The sequence below is a fragment of the Eleginops maclovinus genome, chromosome 4 (genome assembly GCF_036324505.1).
Source record: "Eleginops maclovinus isolate JMC-PN-2008 ecotype Puerto Natales chromosome 4, JC_Emac_rtc_rv5, whole genome shotgun sequence".
Lineage (NCBI taxonomy): Eukaryota > Metazoa > Chordata > Actinopteri > Perciformes > Eleginopidae > Eleginops > Eleginops maclovinus.
In genome coordinates this window covers 16,356,897-16,380,041 of record NC_086352.1, presented here as the reverse complement: position 1 = coordinate 16,380,041, position 23,145 = coordinate 16,356,897, and the positions used below count along the sequence as shown (strand labels likewise).

At 40.4% G+C, this 23,145-nt stretch overlaps 2 protein-coding genes across 4 annotated transcripts in view; one reads left to right on the top strand and one right to left on the bottom strand.

The window, feature by feature from the left end:
* The window catches only part of myo1ea (myosin IEa), a 44,522-nt gene extending 37,936 nt beyond the window's left edge, over positions 1–6,586 (top strand). Inside the window, exons 23-29 of one of the 2 annotated variants that reach the window (XM_063881408.1) lie at positions 1,578–1,724; positions 1,914–2,071; positions 2,483–2,572; positions 2,665–2,869; positions 3,725–3,760; positions 4,785–4,954; positions 5,028–6,586. In XM_063881408.1, the coding sequence (XP_063737478.1) occupies positions 1,578–1,724; positions 1,914–2,071; positions 2,483–2,572; positions 2,665–2,869; positions 3,725–3,760; positions 4,785–4,954; positions 5,028–5,104 (883 nt within the window). In that variant the 3' untranslated portion in view covers positions 5,105–6,586. The remainder of the gene's footprint in view (positions 1–1,577; positions 1,725–1,913; positions 2,072–2,482; positions 2,573–2,664; positions 2,870–3,724; positions 3,761–4,784; positions 4,955–5,027) is intronic. The other variant, XM_063881409.1, reaches the window with a different exon arrangement.
* Positions 6,587–8,479: 1,893 nt separating this feature from the next.
* Positions 8,480–23,145, bottom strand: part of rnf111 (ring finger protein 111) — a 28,961-nt gene continuing 14,295 nt past the window's right edge. Inside the window, exons 4-15 of one of the 2 annotated variants that reach the window (XM_063882118.1) lie at positions 19,748–19,902; positions 18,470–18,664; positions 17,455–17,840; positions 16,646–16,895; positions 14,951–15,314; positions 14,744–14,869; positions 14,189–14,306; positions 13,098–13,178; positions 12,346–12,441; positions 11,990–12,076; positions 11,483–11,586; positions 8,480–10,584 (exon numbers count right to left, since the gene is read on the bottom strand). In XM_063882118.1, coding sequence (XP_063738188.1) covers positions 10,467–10,584; positions 11,483–11,586; positions 11,990–12,076; positions 12,346–12,441; positions 13,098–13,178; positions 14,189–14,306; positions 14,744–14,869; positions 14,951–15,314; positions 16,646–16,895; positions 17,455–17,840; positions 18,470–18,664; positions 19,748–19,902 — 2,080 coding nt within the window. In that variant the 3' untranslated portion in view covers positions 8,480–10,466. The remainder of the gene's footprint in view (positions 10,585–11,482; positions 11,587–11,989; positions 12,077–12,345; positions 12,442–13,097; positions 13,179–14,188; positions 14,307–14,743; positions 14,870–14,950; positions 15,315–16,645; positions 16,896–17,454; positions 17,841–18,469; positions 18,665–19,747; positions 19,903–23,145) is intronic. The other variant, XM_063882119.1, reaches the window with a different exon arrangement.

Here is a 23,145-nt window from a genome sequence, read left to right as displayed (position 1 = left end):
TCCAAGAGAACTACATTTTCAAACTCAATGCCGTTCTGCTGTATACAGTGAAATTTGCCTATGCTTTTATTTTAAACCTGATGTCTTAATTTGAACAGTAAATGTGCATTATGGGAACTCACCACCAAAACAAAACATGCTATCATTAAACCCCTTGACTTTTCTTACTTCATACACAGGGCACAACATTAATCAAAAACTGCTGAGAGAAAGAAAAAAGTACAGTACAAGTACATGATACCAGTAGGTCATTAGTTGTTTCCAAAACAAGACAATTGCTTCCCATCGTGCAGCAGGAGGGATTGTTATGCAGGGCCCGGTCATATAATCTGTACAAATTGCACTGCAGAAAGTCATGAAGCTACTTCAAAGCCACAGTCTGGATTTCCAATCACACAAGTTCCTATGTTCTTGTAAATGTCACACATTGGATGTTGAAAACATATGGAGTGTATAAACCTGCCTTTATACGTGTGTGTGTGTGTGTGTGTGTGTGTGTGTGTGTGTGTGTGTGTGTGGGGGTGTGTGTGTGTGTGTGTGTGTGTGTGTGTGTGTGTGTGTGTGTGTGTGTGTGTGTGTGTGTGTGTGTGTGTGTGTGTGTGTGTGTGTGTGTGTGTGTGTGTGTGTGTGTGTGTGTGTGTGTGTGTCGGTGTCGGTGTGTGTGTGTCCCTTTGTGTGCAGACTGATGAACCTCGGAAATGTTACTGCAATAATATGCATTCACAAACATGAACAAGAATGTTCAATAGTGACTGAAAGGGAAAGTAAAAATAAAGGAATTGAGAGACGTGTGGGACCTGGTTGATCAGAACGCTGTATGACTTGTTTCAGAGGTATTTTAGAAATCGCAGAGATGTTGGTGCGAGCATGTGGCTTTTGAGTTAGTGGGGTAATGTGGACCAGGTGCTGCAATGAGCAGGAGCAGTAAAAAGCTCATCAGAGAAAAGCTCCTCCTCACTGAGAGTAACAAAGTGTCCTTGTGTGGGTTACGGGCACAAGCTGTCTTCCCTCTTCTGATGTGAGCCGCTTTGTGAGCCTCCTTTTGTTTCCATGCAAATGTGAAATATGACTCTGACCCTCCATCAAAGCATAGCAGTTAAGGTGCAGAGTGTCTTTAAAAAACTCAATAGAGGGCAGATCACCCCCAGGTGTGTCTATCCACTCCCAGACAAAGAGGAAATGAGTCAATCGTCCCTTCCTGCTCAAATACAGTGAAGATGGCAACAAGATATTGAAGCAGGGATTTGTTTATCTGGTATACTACTACTATACCTATAGAGTATGGATAATTTCTAGATTCTCTTTTTCAAGATGAGACCAACATTTTCTATGGATGTCAGTTTTTGAGTCAAGGGCAAACATTAGCCTACAAAAGACTGTAGGTTTGTTTTTGGCCTAGCAGACATGTTGACAGATGCGCACACAGTAAAATCATAAACATGATCCCTGCCTAGCAAAGATAACAAAAATAACAACAAATATTGTTAAGTCATAAGTTATATTGTCTTTTCATGTCACAGCAGAAGCAAGGATTTGAAGTTTTGTGTATGAATAACTGTTGCCGTCGTGTTTTTCAGCACAATGCAGGATGATTTCATGATCCTGCACGAGCAGGAGTACGACAGCCTGCTGGATTGTGTCTTCAAGACCGAGTTCATCAGCTTACTGTCACGCAGGTTTGAGGAGAAAACCCAAAGGAAGCTACCACTCAAGTTTAGTAACACGTAAGTAAACACAAGCACAGACAATAGATGTCAAATAATGAGCGTCAACTACAGAGGGAGCCTAGAGAATAAATGGGACTTATCTTCTTTCTGTGTGTGTCCTCTATAGTCTGAGTTTAACGTTATTATTTAGGCTTCAAATCAGACTAGTGGCTTGAACTTTCCACAACTGCATTGTTTGTCCCTCAGACTGGAGCTGAAGTTGAAGAAGGAGAACTGGGGCTTCTTGAGCGGTGGCGGCTCCCGGCAGGTCTTGTTTGTCGTGGGTCAGGGAGACATGCCTGTCCTTAAGCCTACGAGCAAATCTCTGCAGGTCAGCATCGGCCCAGGGCTTCCAAAGAACACACGTGAGTATTAACAGATCCAATTAAGAAACTTGAATGACCTGATCTCACTATGAGCTAGGATATCCTTTACCTGAAGTGTGGACTCAAGTCATTCAATGAGGTGACATTGTCAGAAAGTCTAACCAAGAACTCTAACTCCAATGGCTCATCCTTGGATATAAGCGCTAAACCAACACTTGCGAGCAGTTGGTCTCTGCAGAGTATATGAAGAGGGAATAGACATCACAGTGTTTAGAATATAAACCTAAAAAAGTATTCAACCTATATATCCAACCTTATTTTGAATCATGATTACTGTTGGTACTATTATTCTGTAAATGTTCACATGGAAAAAGCGTAACTTTCCTGTGACTTAAAAACATTTCAATACAGCCTTTTTTATCTCTCGTTCTACATGTCTTTTGTCCTCAGGCCCCACCAGGAAGACCTTCTCTCAGGTTCGCTCCACTGCATCCAGAGCTCACCAGCACATCCCCTCGAGGGCCGCCCCGGGGCCTCCAGGTACACATCCACATTAACCATCTGTCACAGGGTTTGAACATGCTCCTCTAACACCCATGTGATTTCTAAAACAATCAATTTTTTTTGGGCAGTTGCTCACCAGAATGGTGGCCATAAAAACAGTAACCATGCAGCCAATCAGAGGAACGCGCAGCACCACAGCCAGCGGCATCCTGCGCCCGGCAACCCAACACGGCCCTTCCTGCCCAGCAACGGCAGCCAGCTGAAGGAGCGAGGCGGCAGCCGGCAGCAGCCCAACCTGGACTGTCTGAAAGTCCCCGATCAAGGAGCTGCAGGGTGAGAAACTCCACCAGCACAGTAAATTCAAACCGTAAACACAGTGTATACAGGAGTAGACAAAAGAACAGTCGTACATGCAGATCACATGTCAGGAAAAAGTACTTTATAGCCTCTGTACGAACACGGAGTATACTGAACTGAATGCAATTCATCTTAGTCAACATTTCATATTGAACAGGTTCACCATAATCCCTTTTAGTTTTATCCTGGTAAATCGTTATTGTGTGTGTTTGGTGCACAGATTGTCATCAATTCTCCCTTTGCCATATTAAATAAAAGTCCACACTTTCTTTAGAATCTGTAATGGGTCATTTTTGGAGCTGTTTTAAAAAAAAAATGAATAGAAAAACTCTTCATATTTTACCCACCAGAATCACATCTTACTGCCTAAAAAATAGAAAATCACAGATACCCAAAGTGTGTAATTAAGGTAATAAAATCCACTTTCACTGCACAATAACTCGGTTGCTTAGTTCTTAGGTGTTGCAGTTTAAACTTTGACCTGCAAAGTGGTAATGAGTCTTTTCTATTTCCATTACCATGAATTTGACAAGTATGACTCACACATTTAGGTACTGGGAATACTTTAACAGCTGACATGTGCTACTAATTATTATTATTCAGCTTCATGGGACTTATGGCACTTAGTTTCACACTTAAAGGCCTCTCCCATTATTTACTTACATTCCTGTTTCTGCTCTGTATAATACATGTATTCACACAGTTAGGCAGTGTGATGCAACGTCACATGCACACACACTTTTTATATGCCAAAGGCACCTTAGATACACACTCGTATCCCTTGTTTTTTTCTGAAATTTGCCATAATTTGGATGATTTATTCTTTTTTAGCAATGGAGACAGACGACCAACTTCCAATGGAGTAATGTGAGTTTGAGAGTTTGCAGTGTTTGGGTGGTGGTTTAGGACTAGAGAAGCTTTCAGCTGCAGGACGTGTTGATGCTTCTCCTCTTGTACATTTTGTTTTGTAACGGTGACAAAGGAAAAGTTCAAACTCACTTAAGGAGCTGACTGTAGTTTGTAGTTAGACTGTAGTTTGCAACTTATCTTTTTTTTTCTCTGCTGCTGCTGAATTTCACTGATGTCAAATGGGTATTCTTAGCAATTCATTTTAATATGAAAGTCTTTCATCTTTCATTTGTGAAATGAAAGATGTTTTTTTATGAAGGAATCTCGTTATTGAAAAGATGAACAAAGACGATGAAAGTTTGGGAAGCTTACATTTTTTACTCAATAAATGCATATATTGCATTTGTATAAACTCTTGCCACTTCATCTATTCTGAATGGTTGTACAGATGCAATAATTTGGCATTTAGTTCAGTAGAAACTGAATATAGAGCTATAAAGTAAAAAAGCCAAGAAACAGAAATTTACAAAACACACTTTTTAACAACTACTGACTTTGGATCAACACTCTCTGCTCTGAAATGCTTCCTGAAACCTTTTTATTTAGTTTTTCTTGGTTCTTTGTGAAAGATGTGTGTACTCAATCACCATCTTGTGGCTGCTTTGTGAACAGCAACAGCTTGTTCTATTAGAGCAGGAAGAATGTTCTACACTGACGTACACAGTCCGGAGAATATACAGTTAATGTGACAATAAAATAAGAGCTTTCTGTTTTTAAGCTTGAACGCACTGTGGTTCTGACAGCCGCGTAAAAATCTAATTTGAGTCTGTCGAGTTAATAAGTAACAAGATGGTGATTATGCAAACGTAGTATTTTTAAATGTGCTTTAAGAGTGATATCTCATAAAACCACCTCACCTACAAACAGCTTCTTCTGACTTCACAGCCTACAGCAGCACCATCATATGAACGCACTGTAGCACCATCCTGCTGATATTGACAGTCGTGTGGTTTCCTTCTTTTTCTTTGTTATGATGTCTCAGAGCCCACAGACCGTCAGCCAGCAGGCCTGCGCCGGGGGGAGGAAGGCCCAAACCTGCACCCAAACCCAAACCGCAGGTGCCTCAGTGCAAAGCTCTGTACGCCTACGACGCTCAGGACACAGACGAGCTCAGCTTCAACGCTGACGACCTCATCGACCTCATCAAAGAGGGTAAGATGGCTTAAGAGCTCAGTAAAATGTTAGCTTGATATGGGAAACTAATTCATTCATGTCTGTTGGTTAGATGCTTCCGGGTGGTGGATAGGACGACTTCGTGGAAAGCAGGGACTTTTCCCCAACAACTACGTCACAAAGGTCTAAGAGCTGCAGGTTTACAGCTCAGGGAGGAGAGTTTGTTCCCTGCTGAGAGGACGGGACGGAGCTCACGGTCAAAGAGAGACGCACTGCGAGACTCAATGAGGAGAAAAACTCACACTTCTTCCTCTGCTGCCTTCTCACAAATGAATGTAAATCTCAGTTACACCACCAGACCAGAAGACCAGTTTGAAATGAGGCTCTGCTTCAGAAGACTGTTTGACCCTGGGGTCTGTTTTCCTCCAGAGTCCCTCTGAGTACCGATCAAAACTATTTATTGTATTTATAGCTTTATGTGTTCTCCTTAATGTCATTTATATCTTGCTGAGGATTTGAGCTCCAACATTTTTGAAGCGTTGAAATGAAGTATGCTTAATCTGTGGGACCAGGCTGTGATTTTTACTCTCAGATGAAGGTTTGATTGCGGAGTCAGAGGTGATCGCCTCGTGGCAAAACTGAAGCTACTGCTGCTTTACTAGGAATATTTATTTTTGGTGCAAAACTGTAACTACTTACAGGGAACGGCTTTTCAGAAAATCATCACACTGATTTTTAATTATTTTTAATACTAAAGCAATAACAGTTTTAATGTTTTCGTCCCTCAAAACACATTTAGAAGGCAACGCAATCATATGAAACCCCCGAAGAACCAGCTTCATCTTTATTTTTTAGTTTTTCTATTACACCAGTATATTTTAGACACAGAGTAGAAGCCATGTATACTGACTCCTGGGCATGCGGTCTGTGGTGTATTAGCACTTTATTGGTACAGGTACTACCTTGGACACAGACATCTTCACTTGTTTCTGCCACAGCTGGTAAGTCTATGAAGGACGGGTTGCGAAGCGAGCAATAAGCTGAGTTTCTGACAAGAATAATTTGTTTACATGAAATGATAAAAACAGGCATTTTGGATCTGATTCTGTATATGTGTTCATATTTTAGAAGTACGCCTGTCGTTGGTTAGATTTTAAATTAATTGTTTTGTATTTTCTCTGAAGAATCTTAGTATTCTGAGTTTTCTCTGCTTTTGATACTCACCGGGCTGCATTATTTACAGTTCAGCTTAACATAATGCTTATCACATATAGGGTGAATGGATTTTTGTTTGTGCAAAATTGTTTTTTTTAGGTGAAAGGAATGTGTTGACATTTTTCCGTGGCACTACAAAGAGTTCACTTTTGCTCTGCTTTACTGTTTCTGCACATCTTTGCACTGCTGTTGCATTACTTACACATTCCTATGTATTTTTTTAATCAAATAACCACATTATGCTCTCGTCAGTAAACAAAAAGAAAAAAGACAAAAACAGCTGGGACTTCTGTTATAGATTTTATGCATCATGAAATATAGTTTGATCTGGGATGGTTGAAAACATCCTTGTGCAATACGAAACAGTAGATGGATCTTTTAATAAAGCATGTAATGTTGTATATTTAACTGCTTTGTTTTGTTTTTATGATCAGAAATAAACATTGATCAACTGGATGTTTATGCTTATTATCATATGTCTATACTTATCTGCCATCAGGTCTGCAGGCCAAGGTTTTAAAAATACTGACATCTGTTAAGGCTACTAACAGACCAGACCCCACAAAACATCAGATGTTTCATGCCAAGCTTTTCTAATCTAGTTACTCTTGTTTTCACATGTATTACATACATTTAACTGTTAAAATATATGTATATAACATAAGAGATTTTGCTTAATGTAATTGTTTATTAGCAGCAGTGCCAGAGTTTTCATACATGATTGGCCTGAAACTTTTTTCCTGACAGGAATAAAGTTCTGATGAAATGAAATCACTGAAAGTAAAGAATTGTCTTTTTATGAATCATTTAAAATGTTAGGAATTTAGGTCACTAAACCCCCCAGTGAAAAATTAGTCATGATGACTGAAGCTTATAGAGCAGGGGTGTCCAAACGTTTTTCACTGAGGGCCACAAGCAGGAAAATATACAAAGGGCTGGGCCACTCAGAAAAAAACCAGCCTTTATCACAGCTCTTCATTTATTTTGTTACAAAAAGGTTTGGCAGCTCATTAGCCCATTACACTTTTGACTGCAGTTTGCCCCCGGTCCAATGGTTGGGCACCCCTGTTATAGACGCATCATATTGACATTAAACACAATTTGCTTTTTAATGTAACGCATTTTGATAAAAACGGGTATACAGTACTGGCTTCCACTGCTAAAATCAACATCATTTAAAACACCTGTGATATTTCTGATAGACAGGTCAGTCTGTTGTTTGCACCTGTCATCCAGGCTTTATTTGTTTGTATAGGCAGTGTTTTTATCTCGGTTCGTTAATTGTCACACCCTTGCCTTTGACTTGAAACAGAAAGCAGCTGAAACTCAAAGTATTTTTTGTGCTTCAGAGAGTTTTATCTCTATCTTGTGGATGCAGCAGGTATTGCAACTTCAGGTTTCATTTCCTCAGTCATACTTACTCCTAATCTTCTCTTTGAACAAAGGGAGCTGGACTGTGGATGTGTAGCCTGTATTTCAACTTAAAACAACTTAATAGGGTCCATTTATAATTCAGTCCCTGAAATATACGTCAACAATTTCCAGTGATAAGAGTTGCTTCAACGGTTTTCTTTGACTGTAATTAGATTTTACGCCATCTACCCGTGTTGTAGCAGCATTATTTTATTTTATTTTATACTGTAGATCATGAGAGGAGAACTTATTAGCCTGAGTATGATTGGTATAGAAATGTTTTAAGGCCTACAAAATAAAAAAATAATTTAGTTTTTTTTAAGAATTGAATCATTCAGTCCAGTCCTGGAACTGGCATCCCCAATGAATTAGCAAAACAGACAAAAGGTCAACGGAAGCATAAAAATAGAAACTAGAGAATATTATTTATGGTTATAATACACATTTTAAAAAAGGATTCATTTTATTTTGAATATAGATTTTGGATCACCCTAAGATCGACAAAGGCAGTGGTTCACAGCCTGCGGGGTGGGAACCCAAGATAAATGTAAGGAGTTGCAAGATGGTCAACCTCAAACGAGAGCAGAAGCGTTTCAAAATCAAGGAAACGTTTCTAATATAAGTATGCTCTTTAGATAGTCAATTATGGAATATCTTCCTTTTTCTTCAGGACTGTAAAAACACGAGGAGGAAAATGTGTTGACTAAATAAAAACCGGCAGAAGTAAACAATCTGTGAGGAAGTGTTGAAGGTAGACAGTGCCTTGTTATTATATAATATGTGACCCAATTACTGGAGGCATGGATGGTGAAGATGCTCCGTGTAATACATACCACATTTAGACATTTAGACCTAATACTGAATAGATTTTTTTTTGGAATGAGCAAATTAATGTGTAGGGATTGGCTTTGGTGATGGAAACTTCGACCAAAAGAGGAATTTACCAGTTTTTTATCTGTTTTTGAGCATTTACATATGACATATCAATAATTATTTCAAACTGAAGCAAAATATATACAAGTAATGACATTGTGTAATCTACAAATAATACAAAAAGAGAATATGATATAAAATAGCTTTCTATACCAACAGGATATCGTTTACCCAGACTGAACTGAATGCATTTGAAAAGGGGGCAGAATGAGAGCATTTACAGTACGTTCTTGAATTGGTTTCAGATGCGTTTTTCTTTTAAACTCTATATTCACTCGGAACAATGTCATCATTTCAGAAAATACCTGTTTTAGGAAAGACCCAACACTCACTCAAACATCTGATTTTCAAAGAGGACATAAAGGAAAAGACCCAATTAAGAGTTATCCAAGTTTATTAATATTATTTTTTAAAACTAATATAAATCCCACAGAATATGATCCTGGTGCCTTTAAGTCAACGGATGCATGGGTACCTGCTTTAAGTACTGCATTTCAACACTCCATTCAAAATATCTTTTTTGTCCTTTTTTTAATATTCATCAGAGTGGAAATACATGGCCTCAGTGCACGTCATATTCACAACTACTCTCCGACCTTTTTCTCTCTTGTGCAAGTCTATGCGAGTGAGTTAGTCAACAGTATTAGTGTTTTTCTTTCCGCAGCAGCCAAAATGGGCGCCGCTGCTCAACTACAGAGAGACAAAAGGGAGGGTGGATAAAATGGCTTGATGTGTGAGAACAAACAAGTAAATATTTATCCCAAATTAAGCTGTGTATTTCCCTCTGAACACACACACACACACACACACACACACACACACACACACACACACACACACACACACACACACACACACACACACACACACACACACACACACACACACACACACACACACACACACACACACACACACACACACACACACACACACACACACACACACACACACACACACACACACACACACACACACACACACACACACACACACACACACACACACACACACACACACACACACAAAATGCCACTGCCGGTATGAAATTGACAAAATGATCCCAGGTTGCAGGCTCATGTGAAATGTCTTGCACACATGTAGACCTGAGATCCTCTTACAGAAACCTAACTAACCATCACAGGCCTGTCTGCGGGGAGCAACCCCCAAAACATGAAGAAGAAATTCACACTCGTTCAGTTTATGAAGAACAGTTGAGAGAGGCAGGTGACATTTTCCTTTTTCTTTAGAATACGTCAGATGACGGTGATAACGGTGTCTTTAGTCAAATGAAGTGCTGGAGCGTGGTGTGATCGTAGCAAAGCATGTGCATATTCTGGGAGGTGAGGTGAACATTGGAGTTTATTTCCACTCTAGAAATACTGGGTGTGCACTAATACAGCAGCTGATCTGTTAACATATTTCCCTAGTTAGGAATGTCTTGATTTACTTAAAAAACATCTTCCACTAACAATCCACATCTTCTAAACATAAACTAATCAATACAATGATTGGTAAAAATGAATCCTGCAATGTTTGTTTTTTTTTAAACTGGATGGTGACATTGTCTTCTAGTAAAGCAAGGCATTAGGTTTACAGAAATGCATCTTTACTAGAGCAGCTATCCTCACCTGCGAGTTGTTAGGCCGTGTTAAGCCCATGTTATATGTGCAAAGAAATGCATTGCAAGGAAACATGCAGAGAAACAAAACAAAAAATGACACTTGAGGAAACAATCAAAAGCTACATAAAAGCTTTATAAATACAATAAATCTTAAACCCTTAATGGAGAATTCTAGCTGTTGTAGTAATATGTGGTAGCTGGCACTCTAGGCTCAATGCTTTTTCGTCAGGTGTTTTTTTATTTTCTCGTAGAAGAGCTGCGCAGGTAATTCATGCCATCTTTGGTTGACTGCAGTACTGAAGAGAAGAAATTAAAATGATCTCAAAATAAATTTTCAACAAAAGGGGGGTTGTTAGAAAAACAGCATCAACTCTCAGCAGACAGCTGCGCCTCAATGTCCACCCTGCAGATGGGGCACTTCTTATTGGTGAGGAGCCACTGATCCACACACAGCTGGTGGAAGAGGTGCATACATGGTAGGCGTCTGGAGGGGAGACACAGAGACAAACATTAAAACCAACAATCAAACAACAAATAGGGTCTGTGTAGCCGGAGCTCATTCTTCTGTGCCAGAGCTCCATTGTTGTTCATAAAACTATTGCAGGATGAGCATCGCTACGCTCGGGTTAAACAATTTGCTGAATGTATCAAAGATAAAAAGACTATTTGTTAAATCGCCGACATTATCCTTTAAAAATAATTCTTGGAAAAATAAAATATCAAATATCTGAGTTTACATAAAAACCTGGAATGTTCTATATTCTTTACATACTGCTGCCCTCTGGTCTTTATTCTGCCTTAGCATTTTTAGTAAGTAGAAATGCTAGACACAAATGAAGCCTACTAGATGGCAACGTTTAGCTATTAGGAAAACATTGATGATTCAAACAAAGGAAGAATTTGTAAACCCAATATTATTTTTTTGCTGAAGGAGGATTAATGAATCAACCAAATCCAAAATAATCACACAAAATATGTTTTACCTGAAAATGACAAGTTAAGGAAACTATAGGTTTTACTTTAAAAATGTGTACTTCATTTGAATGCTATTTGTGATGACTGTGGCTAATTTAGTAGAGACCTACATTTGTTAAAAAATGTTTTAAAAGATGCAAAATGTAGAGACCATCACTTCCTCTAAAACCAACAGAGGGCAGAAAATCCTTGATCGAGTGCCAAAAATCAGTTCCATGAGGCTGGTAATTTTAGGGCACTCTGGGGTTTTCTGTTTATTACTGTACCTTTGGGTCTAAAATAAAACATTTCTCGAGAGATTGTGGCTGAATGGAACAATTACACCTGCCAACCCATATGTCATGCCCCTAAAAGCGTAATTAAACACTCAAAACCGTGGGAAAACACCCAGGAGGGGAGCTGTTTACCTGACGTCCTCCCCCTCCTCCAGTATTGAAAGACAGATGGTGCATTTTTCTTCTGTGTCTTCATCGGCCCCTTCTTCTTCGTCTTGCTTAATAAGCAGCTTTCTCTGTTTGGGGGAGACATTTGGAAAGGTGAGTTTTGATGTGCAAATCGATCAGGAAAGCAGAATCATTAATAATCCTATTATTCCAGTCTTTGTTTAACATAAAAAACGGCTCAACTTAAACTGTGTGTAACATTACAAGTTCATTTTATATCTGTATATAAATAAACTATTATGAGTTACTGTTTAAAACCAACATTTCAAACCAACAAAAGCCTTTGGGGACAGAGAGAATGGTCCTTTTGTCCTGAAAACAGAAATATCTATCAATGCTAAACAAATGAAACAATATCCAAATCAAAGTTAATCTAGAGCCGAATTCCCTGGCCCCCAAGACTCAAACTAACATCTACAGCACATGTGAGCAGAGACATGTTTCCAAATTGATTTGTTTATTTTTTCTCACCGATTCTGGGGTTGCGTGCATATTTTTCCCAATAGACGCCCAAGCTTCGGGGGTTAACTCTGGGTCAATGTCTCTCTCCAACACCTTCTGTATTGGGTGGCAGGGGTGTTAAGATTCCTTGTTTAGATACATTTGGAGATCTCTAAGGAAAACTTTTCCTCAACAATGTCTTCACAGCTGAAATCTAGAAAACACACTGCAGTATTTTGCCGAAACATCAGACGTTGAAATGAGCACAAAAGACCACTGCGCACTCTGTCCCAGAATAAACTGTAAGAGACATGCACAACTATATATCTACAGAATCCAAGAAACAATACACACAACGTTACACACACACTCTGATCAGCGCTCACCTTTTTGTACTTGTGCGGGTAAGTGCACCTCTCTATGGTTCCCTGAGAGGCTCCTCGGTTCACAGTCCCCAATCTCTCCTCTAAATGCAGCAGGTCCTGAGTGGAGGCAGCATAAACACAATGTTATGAGAGATGCATTCGTGGCTCTATAACAGATACAATTCCTCTTAGTGTGCACAAAAGAGAAGTGATCCTGAACAGATCGGAACATTGGTGCATTTTTAAAACTAAATGTTGTTTTTATTCAATAACGCGGTCAGATTTAGCGGGTTGCCCCTTTGACTCCGAGTGTGATTTGTCTGGGGTTCATTCTCTTGCTGAGGGAATTAATCATATCACTAACATGATGATCAAACATCGATCTGCTCTGCCTGAGTTACAGCTGCCTCAAGTTAAACCACATTGAAACTTTATGGATTGATGAGGAACCGTGACATGTGGTTGAACTCTCGGGAAAAAAAGCTTAAAGTGGACGTAGAGGTAAGACATTAAACCTTTTCTCTGTTTGTACTTCCACTATAGTGTTATATATTACTTTTCCAGCTATGTCTGTTTATTTTGACCTTAGTGTTTACTGCTATGGTGTGTCCTCATTTAAACATAATTTTTGATCTGTCAGGCGCTGATTTTTAAGTTAATAATGACGATGGCAGTGATTAATTGAACAATAACAAATGTACTTTTTATTGTCTGAGTTGTTTCAGGACTGAGAAAAACAAAATAAGCAGCTGTGAGATAAAAACCGTTCTCACCTCATAGGTTCTTCCAAAGCCAGTCATTCTAGATGAGATGTAGCGAATGTGCGGGTAGGTCACTTCAGATATGCCAGTGTGCTGCGAGGGACGAAAAGAAAACCATTTTAGTTTCACTTTGTTTTGTTAAAAATGACAAAGAGTAATCTCAGCATATTTCTCACATAAATGAAGGCTCGAAGTCTTTCTGAATAAGAAGACTTGCTTTATATCCTGTTTGTGTGTTCGTGATAATGCATGCTATTAGTCCTTTGATTTTCAGTTACAGTGTATTACTGTGCATGGACATGTTTCAACTCAGAGAAAAACATAAATCCTCAGCTTAAAATAATGTAACCACTTGTGCCCACGACATTGATATGGTATACACTTTAAGTTTGTATGGCATTCGTGTTTGCATGCAGATAAAGTGCAACATTAGCTTGTTGCTAACTGTGTCTGCAGTTTGGTCTCCAGCGATAACAGTGTGCCGACTTAACAACTTTAAAAGATTAGAAACTGTTTCTAAAAATGAAGTTCAGGTTTATCAAGATTGTTTATTTTAAAGCAAAAATAAATGGGCCCTCAAATACGTTCACATGACAAATCTGCAATCATGAAGGTCGAAGATTATCAACCAATTAGAACTAATGAACTCTGCCCAAAATCCTCCTGCATATGTTTTGGTTCTACTTGTATATCCACTAATTCTGCACATTCAAGCTGTGATTAAATGTGAATACGCTCAAATCATTTAGGAAAACTAAATGTATCTGCTCTTTCATTGATGATGCAGATGAGAACTGTTGGACAACGATTGTGCAGATGTTTGACGGTGACAAAGTAAAAAGAAATCAAATCAGGAAACTGCGACTACGTTTGCACAGGTTCTGTCTCAAGGCTCGTGGATTTGTTGAGTGTGCACTTGAAATGCTTGATGAGCTACTATTAATTGCTAATGCATTATTCATGTGGTTCACCAAACCATCCTTGAAATAACTGATGATATAAATAAGGGGCCAACACTATTAATCTAAGCCAGACTTCATTTAAAAGTGATTCTTTCTTATTTATGCTAATGTATGCATGTGTGCTGAGGGTGTCTCCCTCACCATGAAGGGGATGGGGAAGTGGTGCAGTCTGGGGGGAGGGTGGTAGTGGGGCAGGTGGGAGTGCAGGTGCCCTGAAGGGTATGGGGCCACAGTCACTCCAGCCTCGATGCCAAGCTCCCTGTGGATAAACACATGATAGGCCATCAGTCAACAATACGTCAAATAGCAGATAGAATACTAATCTGTTTGCAATGGTAAGAACGACTCAGGATCCAGCTTTGGTTTGTGGTTGAGACATAATGAAGACAGAAGAGGTGTGTTTAATAAGATTTGGGACCTCAAAAGGCTCTCAGAGTTATGACTTGTGTGTGGCGTTGACTGTCAACACTTTGCTGCTTTCTTCAAAAACGTTTTACTATGCATTTAGAATTGTTTTTTAAGAAACGTTGTACAGGATTTGCTTTGTACATTCATTTTTTCATATTTAGTTTTGTTCTTATTACAGCTATGCAGCAGATTTTTTTTTTGAAGTTTGTTTGGGGTCAGTAAATGTGGGTTATTTGATAAATATTAAACTAAAACCATCTGCTAAAACTCTCTGCCTCGGACACTGACCATGCTGTTCTCTGCTCAGGCTGGCGAGGGTGGGAAGACATAGTTTGAGGTACATGGATGTGGTGTCCATGGCCGTAGTTGGGGTGCATCCTGTGAGGGTGTGGGGGCGGACGCTCATGTGCTCGTCTGCGAGGAAAGGAAGATACAGGGTTAAATATATATGATCAGGCAGAGAAAATACCTGCGGGGGGTTGTGGCGTTACTCACGTAGGGTGCTGCATCATCCTGCGCCTCTGGACCTCCATCCTCTGCAGCATCTCGTGCTGATGAAGCCTCTGCACTGAGGCCCCCAGCGCCGGCAAGTGGTGCGGCAGGGTCTGGTGATCCGTAGGCAGGTGCTGGGCCAGTGGGGCACTTGAACTAGAGAGGTGGTGGGTGGAAAGAGGAGGGGGAGGGGCAGGGGGCACTGCGTGGCCTGAAGGATGGGATGGCAGTGGCGGATGAAAGGTGACAGTGTGGGGAATGACATAATCCCCTTGTGTAGGGGCCTGCGGTGTGAGTTGGGGGTTCCCATGGGAATGAGGGCAGGCGGAGGCAGGCTGATGATGCAGTGAGCGCGCTAGAGAGCCATCTGGGTTTGAGGAAAGAGAAAAGGAAAACTACAGATCAGATATTCAGTTTTTTGTTATTACAAAAAGGTACATAGATGGGAGTGTCAGGATTTTGCAATACAGGAAATACTTGCTCAATTTGCTTTTGTTGTTGGTCATTTCGAGGGATGACTCATAATAAATGTAACCAAAATGATCCTTTATGAAAGTTACCAAAACTTCATCAGTAAAATGTTGGGGAACGGGTTCTTTGTCTGTACTTTGCGCCATCAGACAAACATCCCAGCTCATCGTGTCAGGGGTGATTTTTCTGTAGCATTTTTATTTTGTTGCTGTTGATAAAGACTATCTCTGTTCTCTGGAAACACAAAACGTTCAGAGTTCCCCACGAGTCATCCAATCAATAAATATTCATATATTCTTTTGTTTCAGATCTCCTTGGTGCAGACTTCCTTTACTGCGTGTCCAAGCAGCGGTTCAACGAGGAGAAAGGGAAGGCATGAGAGAGGTGAGCGTGGGCAGCAGCAGCAGCGACTAACTCTTTTACTACATCCCCAGCAGAGAGCCTTTTCACGCCGCTTCACTTTCCATATTGAGCTATTCCGAATAGAATGAGCTATTAACTACTTCTGCCTGGTACAGTTCCCACAGCACTTGGCACATTAACCAGCAGCCTCTGTTAATTACTATTAGAATTAGGTTTTAGAAGAGGAACAGTCTGCCAGTTTTCACAAAGGCTATGGCACTGCAGAAGAGCTCAGTTTACAGATGTGACAGCTTAAAACGTGAAAATCCAACTGAAATCAAGTTGCATTTTCTTTGTCTGCTACATCACATGTCTGCTCTGTGTATCCAGTTCCTGTTTACATATTTATGTTAAATGGTGGCGCTTTCTAAATTAATTCAACAAAATGGGGACTGTTGCTGCGGTCGAAAAGCCTATTTTGTTTAGAAAGGTTTGTAGCAAAGTGTAAAGACACAGAAGTATCTAAAGGGCTGCCATGATAAGAGTCAGTTTCATTTTGAGTATGCCAAGGAGAGGTACTTCAATGCTTCCTTTCTTATCTCCTTTATCAAAGGAATCTATTAGCACTGTGGCTGTCTCTCCTTAAGCCCCTCTGAAATGTCCTACACATCTTGACTTGACCTCATGACGTTTTCTATTTACTTCATTCATGAATGAGTATGGCAGCATTCTCTCACAGGCAGAGCAGATAGTGACACTGAGCCAGATACCACCTATCAACACTTTTTCAACAGCATGTTCACAAAAACAGTAGACTAAATGTGATTTCAAAAGACTCATGTTGAATGTGTGGTTTCCTGTACTGCGTGAGCGTGCTTCACTCACAGGAGGGGTGCATGTAATGTCTGCAGGGCTGGGGTTGCGTCTGTGGCTGGGGCTGCGCCACCATGGAGGTGCCGAACGAGTCCACCACAGCAGGCTGGCTGGGCCCAGGGGCAGCCTGGGAAATGAAAGCAGGAGGCCGTGAGGTGGAGCCCGGGCAGCACGGGTCAAAGGCAGAGGTGCTGCCATGGAAATTAGCCCCGTTTCCACCCGTCCGAACACTGCTGTTGCTCAGATCCACCGGCAGATTTTGCTGTGGAGGGAAGGGAGACGATTTTATATTAAGATTTGGGGCATGTTTCACCTGAGGAATGCTAAATGATTCATACACAATTCAAGGCACAACTGACATGCTCACCACAGCGGGACATTGGGTTTTGTTTCTCCAAAATCTAACCAGTTATTCTTTTTGCTTTTGTGCTACAGCAGTCTGTGTCACATGGGTGAACCAGTCCACGATAAAAAACAACCCAAGCTCCGACTTGGTGTTAATGCAGACCTTAGGTTTTATCTTCTCAAGTCATTCATATAGTTAAGAAACAGATCAGAGAAACACTTGTTTAGGAGAACTTTTCTCTCTGAAACTAATAAATGCCTTAGGACAAACTTTTTTTTATGAAGGCAGATTTGGAGTAGTCTGAAGTTATGTAAAATATCAAGCTGTTTAGGGGCTGCTGATGGTGTGTTTCTTTGTTATTATTAATTGAATTACTTTGCTAAGAAAACCCGATTTAAGATGAGCAAACAGCACTAACAGCGATACACCAAAAAACGATTGCACCATTGTGTTACCAACAGCAGTGTGGGCATACCTGGTCATGGTAGTGGGCTGGGTTGCCGCTGCTACCGTTGCCACTGCTGCCGACTCCAGCGCAGGATGCTGGCAGAGCACTGGGACGCTCCACGGGGCAGCTGGGCTCCTGAAAGGGCAGGGTGCCAGGGGGCTGTGGAGCGGGGTGATGGACATGGTGGATGAAGTGGTGAGCGTTGCTGTGGTTGTGAACGTGGCCGTGCTGAGAGCCCCCGGTCTGCTGAGAGGACGACGCCTGCAAGCAGCTTGAATGGGAGTGGCTCAGAGACAGGTGACCGGGGGAGGGGCCTCCACAGGGGGAGTGCTGCTGACAGCAGGAAGGGAGCCGAGGCATGGCTGCGCCGGCATTTTCTCCGGCTGTACCGGCCAAACCTGCTCTGCTGTCATCTAAAGAGAGGAAGATATACAGCGGGGTTAGGGAAAACATAGGATGGATCATCAGGAAAGCATTTTAAAGGGCAAAAAGGAAGAAAAATAAACATGGTAATGAGACTACACAATATAGATTATTTAAAAAAAGGTACAATATTGTAAATATGAATATTATGTTAGTATGGAACAGACATTATGTGTCCCAGTTTATTTCCGGCTGCAGTGTTTGTGAAAGACATCCTCTAACAGAAAGTAAACATGGACCAAAGCTTTTGAATATGAAAGCAGTTTAACACGGCTCATTTAATGTTTAAATATTTTAAAAGGACAGTTGCCCACAAAAACAAAAGTGCTATTCATTGATCTAGATTGTTTGGTGGGAGTTGCAGAGGGTTGGAAATATTTGCCTTAGAGAAGTCTACCTTTTTGTGTCCTGAAAATATCTGGTTACTCTAATTTCTTTTAATGATTTTCTCCGCATTTGATTTGTTACTGAAATGTTGGACAGAGACAGGAGAAGCAGGGGAGAGAGGGGATAACATGAAGCAAAATGCTGTGGGCAGATTCCTTCTGCTCTATTTTCTTCCTACCAAACTACACCTGCCAATACGATCAAGACACAGAAGAGAGCGTTCATGTCTTACCCTCTGTGGCTGTGCGACTGGATCCACTCAGCCTCTGGGTGTGCATACTTTCAGGTATCGAGCCTGAGCAGCTAGTGGAAGGGCCTGGTGCATCATTGAGCTCTGAGGTAGAGGCATGATGAGAAGATGATGAAGAGGACGACCTGACTGTTTGAGGGTGAATGCTGCCAGAGGTTGTTGGCACAACTGAGAGATCTGTGGAGAGAAAAGGGCAGGTGAGGATTCAGAAAATGATTGTCCTCAGAGGGACGCCTAAAGATTTGAATCTACATTTAAAAAAGAGGAAAAACTCAGAACTCTTAGACAAAACATTAGAAAGTTTAATCTCTTGAGTAAAATGATGCTCTTGTGGACTGTAGTCTGTGTGAACCTGCTTGCAGAGGTTTATCAGTGGAAGACAACAGAAGAGCCTATTAGCATTCCAGTGTGTGCACTACATCTGCTTTTCATATTCACAAATTAATTTCCCTCTTTTACTCATAGAAAATACAAATGCTCCAATACCCAGCGCTGCATCGTTTCACTCTCCGTCATGCTGATAAAGAGAGTCACACAAACGCCTATAGTTCTGAAGCAGCTTTTACAGAACATTTTAACATTAATGGTTAATAATTAACAACAACAAAGTATTATTATTTATTTATTACTAAGTGGATAATGTAGGCACATCGGAGTTTAGCAAACTAATAAGCATCCATTTGTATTTTTCTCATTGATTTTACTTCTTGAGGCAGTTATACAACATGACCACAAAGATCGTTTTGCTTATTTTAGCACATTTATAAAACTATAGCATTTATTTATGGATTATACAATGCTATAACTCACTGTATAAATCCGTGTGTCAATCTGTAAAGCTCCTCCCTCATGTAATGTCTCAATGAAGATTATTTGTTATATATTATATTTTTCTTTGGCGTGTGGCTATACCTGAATCAAGTAATTAAGTTAAAGTCAGCAAAAAAAAAAGATCTATCAAAATGTTTATGAAGGATGTAAAGAACCTTTATTTCATTAAAGCTGTGAGATACATGTCCTCGCCTCCAGTCACTGATGTCATGATTTTGACCGTACACATTTAAAGCTAATGTGACAGAGATCACTTTAAAAGTGGAAATGTCTAAGACCTTCACATAGCAACCTATCATGGTGTCTCTGCAACTGCTGGCTTAGAACTTGAAAAGGGATGCCTGTGGTGAAACTATGCATAGTTGTGCTTTGAACAGAAAAAGTAATAAAAGCATTTTGATGAAAGATTTTCCCCGAGTTTATCCCTACCATCTTCATCCACAGTGAGGTCCACCACCTCCCCAGCATTCTGACGCAGTGGTTGGATGACGGTGGAGAGTCTGTGACGTCCACGTGGCTCCTGGAGACGATTCTGGGAGCAACTGCTGGACCAAATCCTGCTAAGACCACCCACTGAGCGTGACCTGTAGACACACAGACAAAAAAACTATTACATCCAACTTCAATAGAAAAAAGTCTCACGGTTGCAATGAACAATTCTGACAAGAGCATTTGGATCTGGTGTAAGTAGTAGTTTTACAGCAGTTCCTAAAAATTGTGGTCATCTGTGACATTTACCTTTTGTGAAGGAAGTAAAAAGTCACACTGTCCAAGCAAATTGAGGATTGACTTTTTTCTCAGGTCAGGCATCCTTAAAAGGAATAAAATAGAGGCGCCGCCGTGAGTGGCAGCCTGTTTAAGCAGCTCTCCCGTGAGGAAGGCTAGCTCTGTAGTTGGAGTTGAACTGGACAATCTGGAGGAGGTGGCTGAGGGGATGACGAGGAGGAAACTGGACAGTATCCTGGATAACCCCTCCCACCCCCTCCATGCAGAGCTAGTGAAGATGAGTAGTACGTTCAGCCACAGACTCATCCCACCTCGGCACAGCACTAAGCGCATTGGAAACTCCTTTGTGCCTGTAGCCATCAGGCTGCACAACAAGGGGTTAACAGCGTGACTCACTGACAATAACCCGGACTGCACATCAAGCCTGCACTCTTGCACAAAGACTTTTACCTGTATCAATGAATGTAAATATATTTAACAATCCGGATACAAGATGTATATATGTTCATTGAAGTCCTTAATTCCATTTTTTGTCTTAACAGATACTTACCTGTACATCCTTTTAATCATTCTATGTTTGTTTTATTATCCTGTGTGAACCACACTGTCCGGTTTTCCATTCTTATTCTGTAGCTGCTTTAACTACTGAATTTCCCCACCGTGATTAATTAAAGGTACATCTTATCTTATGGAGCAATTATTTACATTTACAATGACTGTTGATGAGCACATATACAGCATATTGAATGGGGTTAAACCATTTTCCAATTCATACATGTAGGGTACGCCCGTTTTATTCAGGCCTTAATGAGCATTATTTTAACATGTGTACAGCTCATTCAGAATAGGCATCTCAAATTAGTTTTGGGGAAATGCTTGTATTTCGCATTGTGGACATTTTCATAAATGCCGAAGTACGAAGTAAAAAAGGAGTCCACCATCGGTAGAAAACTTTAAAACAAATCCATATTGACAGATGTGTTTAAACCTGAATATTCCATTTAACTATGTAAACAGCTCAGTATGAATATGGTCTTTTCCAGAATAAGGGAAAACCTTGGAAGGTTTTTTGCATGTTAACAGAGCCACTGTCTTCGATCTATTTGAGTATTTCAGAATATTTCCAGCGTCCTACACGAGAGTGCTTGTCTTCTAACCTGAGTGTTGTTCTGTGGCAGGTTATTTCATTTTCAAGTCAAAGTCAAAGTCCACTTTATTGTCAAAGTTTCCACATGTTTTGTACATACAGAAAATTGAAATACCGTTTCTGGCAGTCCCACAGTGCAAATACAAACAAGAACATGTAACATAAAAAGATAAGAGTGAGCAAACATGGTGATATTTCTTCCTAGGATTATTTTTAGATCCCCTGTTTAGTGCATAGGATTCTATTTGTAGAAAGATAACAGTCACAAGACATTCATTAGATTAGCTTAGCTTACATTTAATAATGTTTTTGCATCTATAAAAGGGTAATTAATGTGTCATCATTGATCATGTAAACACAACAGTGTTTCTTGTCTGTGTATCCCACAGATTTTTTCTGCAATGTATGAAAGTATAAAAATGGTAGGACAGTGTTGACCCAGTACACACTTATTAGCACACAAGTTGACTCAAAAACATTAGAGCATAAGCAAACACACACTTGTTTAGATGTTAGATACTACAGATTGCGGCTCCCTCTGTAATGCAATCATGCAGCTGGACAGCTACAACCACCACTTTTATCTAAATCTTGCCCTTTTTTCAACCCGCCTTGCTCTTTCCTATATCTCACTTGAATGCTCTGTACATCTCCAGCCCTGCCTTCGGCCCTTCCTCTTTTCTTCCTTTTAATTTTCTCTCTCAAAGGCTCTGTCGCTCTACCCCTTGCTCTGAGACTGTAGCAAAAGGCCTGGGAATAGCTGCATTTCCCCCCACAGTGCCGTAAAGCGCTGGGATCAGAGGGAGGAGGGATGAGCCCGAGGGACAAGAGACTAGAGGCTATATGGGAGTGCCGTAAAGCCGGATACCATGGAGCTTTGTGGCTGGGGGATTTCACTACTGTTCCCTGAGAGTGTTTAAAAAAACTACACAGGAGCTGAGGGAAAAGGCTGTATGATGTGTGCCAAAAACGTTGCCTTGTTAACCACAAATGTATCATAGTTACGGAGCTAGTGGTGTATCAAATTAAACCATTAACTAGCTTGGTGATTCTTAATCATAGACACATAAAACATTATCAAGGGACTCAATAAATCGTTTATGCCTGTGGTTGCTAGGGTTTTCTTGCAGAAAAAAACAGACAGGTGAATTGGAAAACTTTTCCATCGACGCCAAGAGCCCTTTTTAGATAAGCAAATCAGACCTACCCATAATACATTGAGGACGAATATAAAAGTGACCAGCAGAGAGCGGGTACAAGGACTACATAAACGGACTTTGCACTTCATACTTTGTGCGATTAGGGTGGGTATATACATGTTATGTCTTTCCTCTTTGTTAGGCACTTTGAATTGCCTTGTGTTGAAAGATGCTACATAAATAAACTTGCCTTGCCTTGCAAAATGAAAAACCCAAATAAGACTTCATTATTTTTGTCCTGGATCTATCAGGCGTAGTCACTAAAATGTGTTTTTATGATTTCATATTTTAAATGTATTTAACTAACTGGAAAAACAGTTGTGTATGATCCAATGTGAGCACATGAGTTCAAAGACTGAAAAAAAAAAAAGGTAAATGCATAAATAATAGTATGCAAGGTTATTGACCGGTTCAATTATTGATCTATTCCACTTTATGCTGAAATTGAGTAGCTTTGATCACATTCCTCAGATGTGTGTTAATGCAGGAAGTGCGTTTCTCCCGGCTGTATGTGATAAGGGGGATTCCCATCAGCTCGCACTGTCTGCTTCCAATTCAATTTCCTGTGAGACATGTAACACAATGCAATTGGAATAGACGAGAAAGCTTATTAACTTTCATATCTCACAAATCGCTAAAGCAAACTTGTGCATACACACAGTGAGTCTGTGACTACCAACAAGACACACAGTAATGAGGGCGGTGTGCAGAGAGGGGCACATGGTGGGTGTGTTGGTGTATAATTGGCCAGGCTC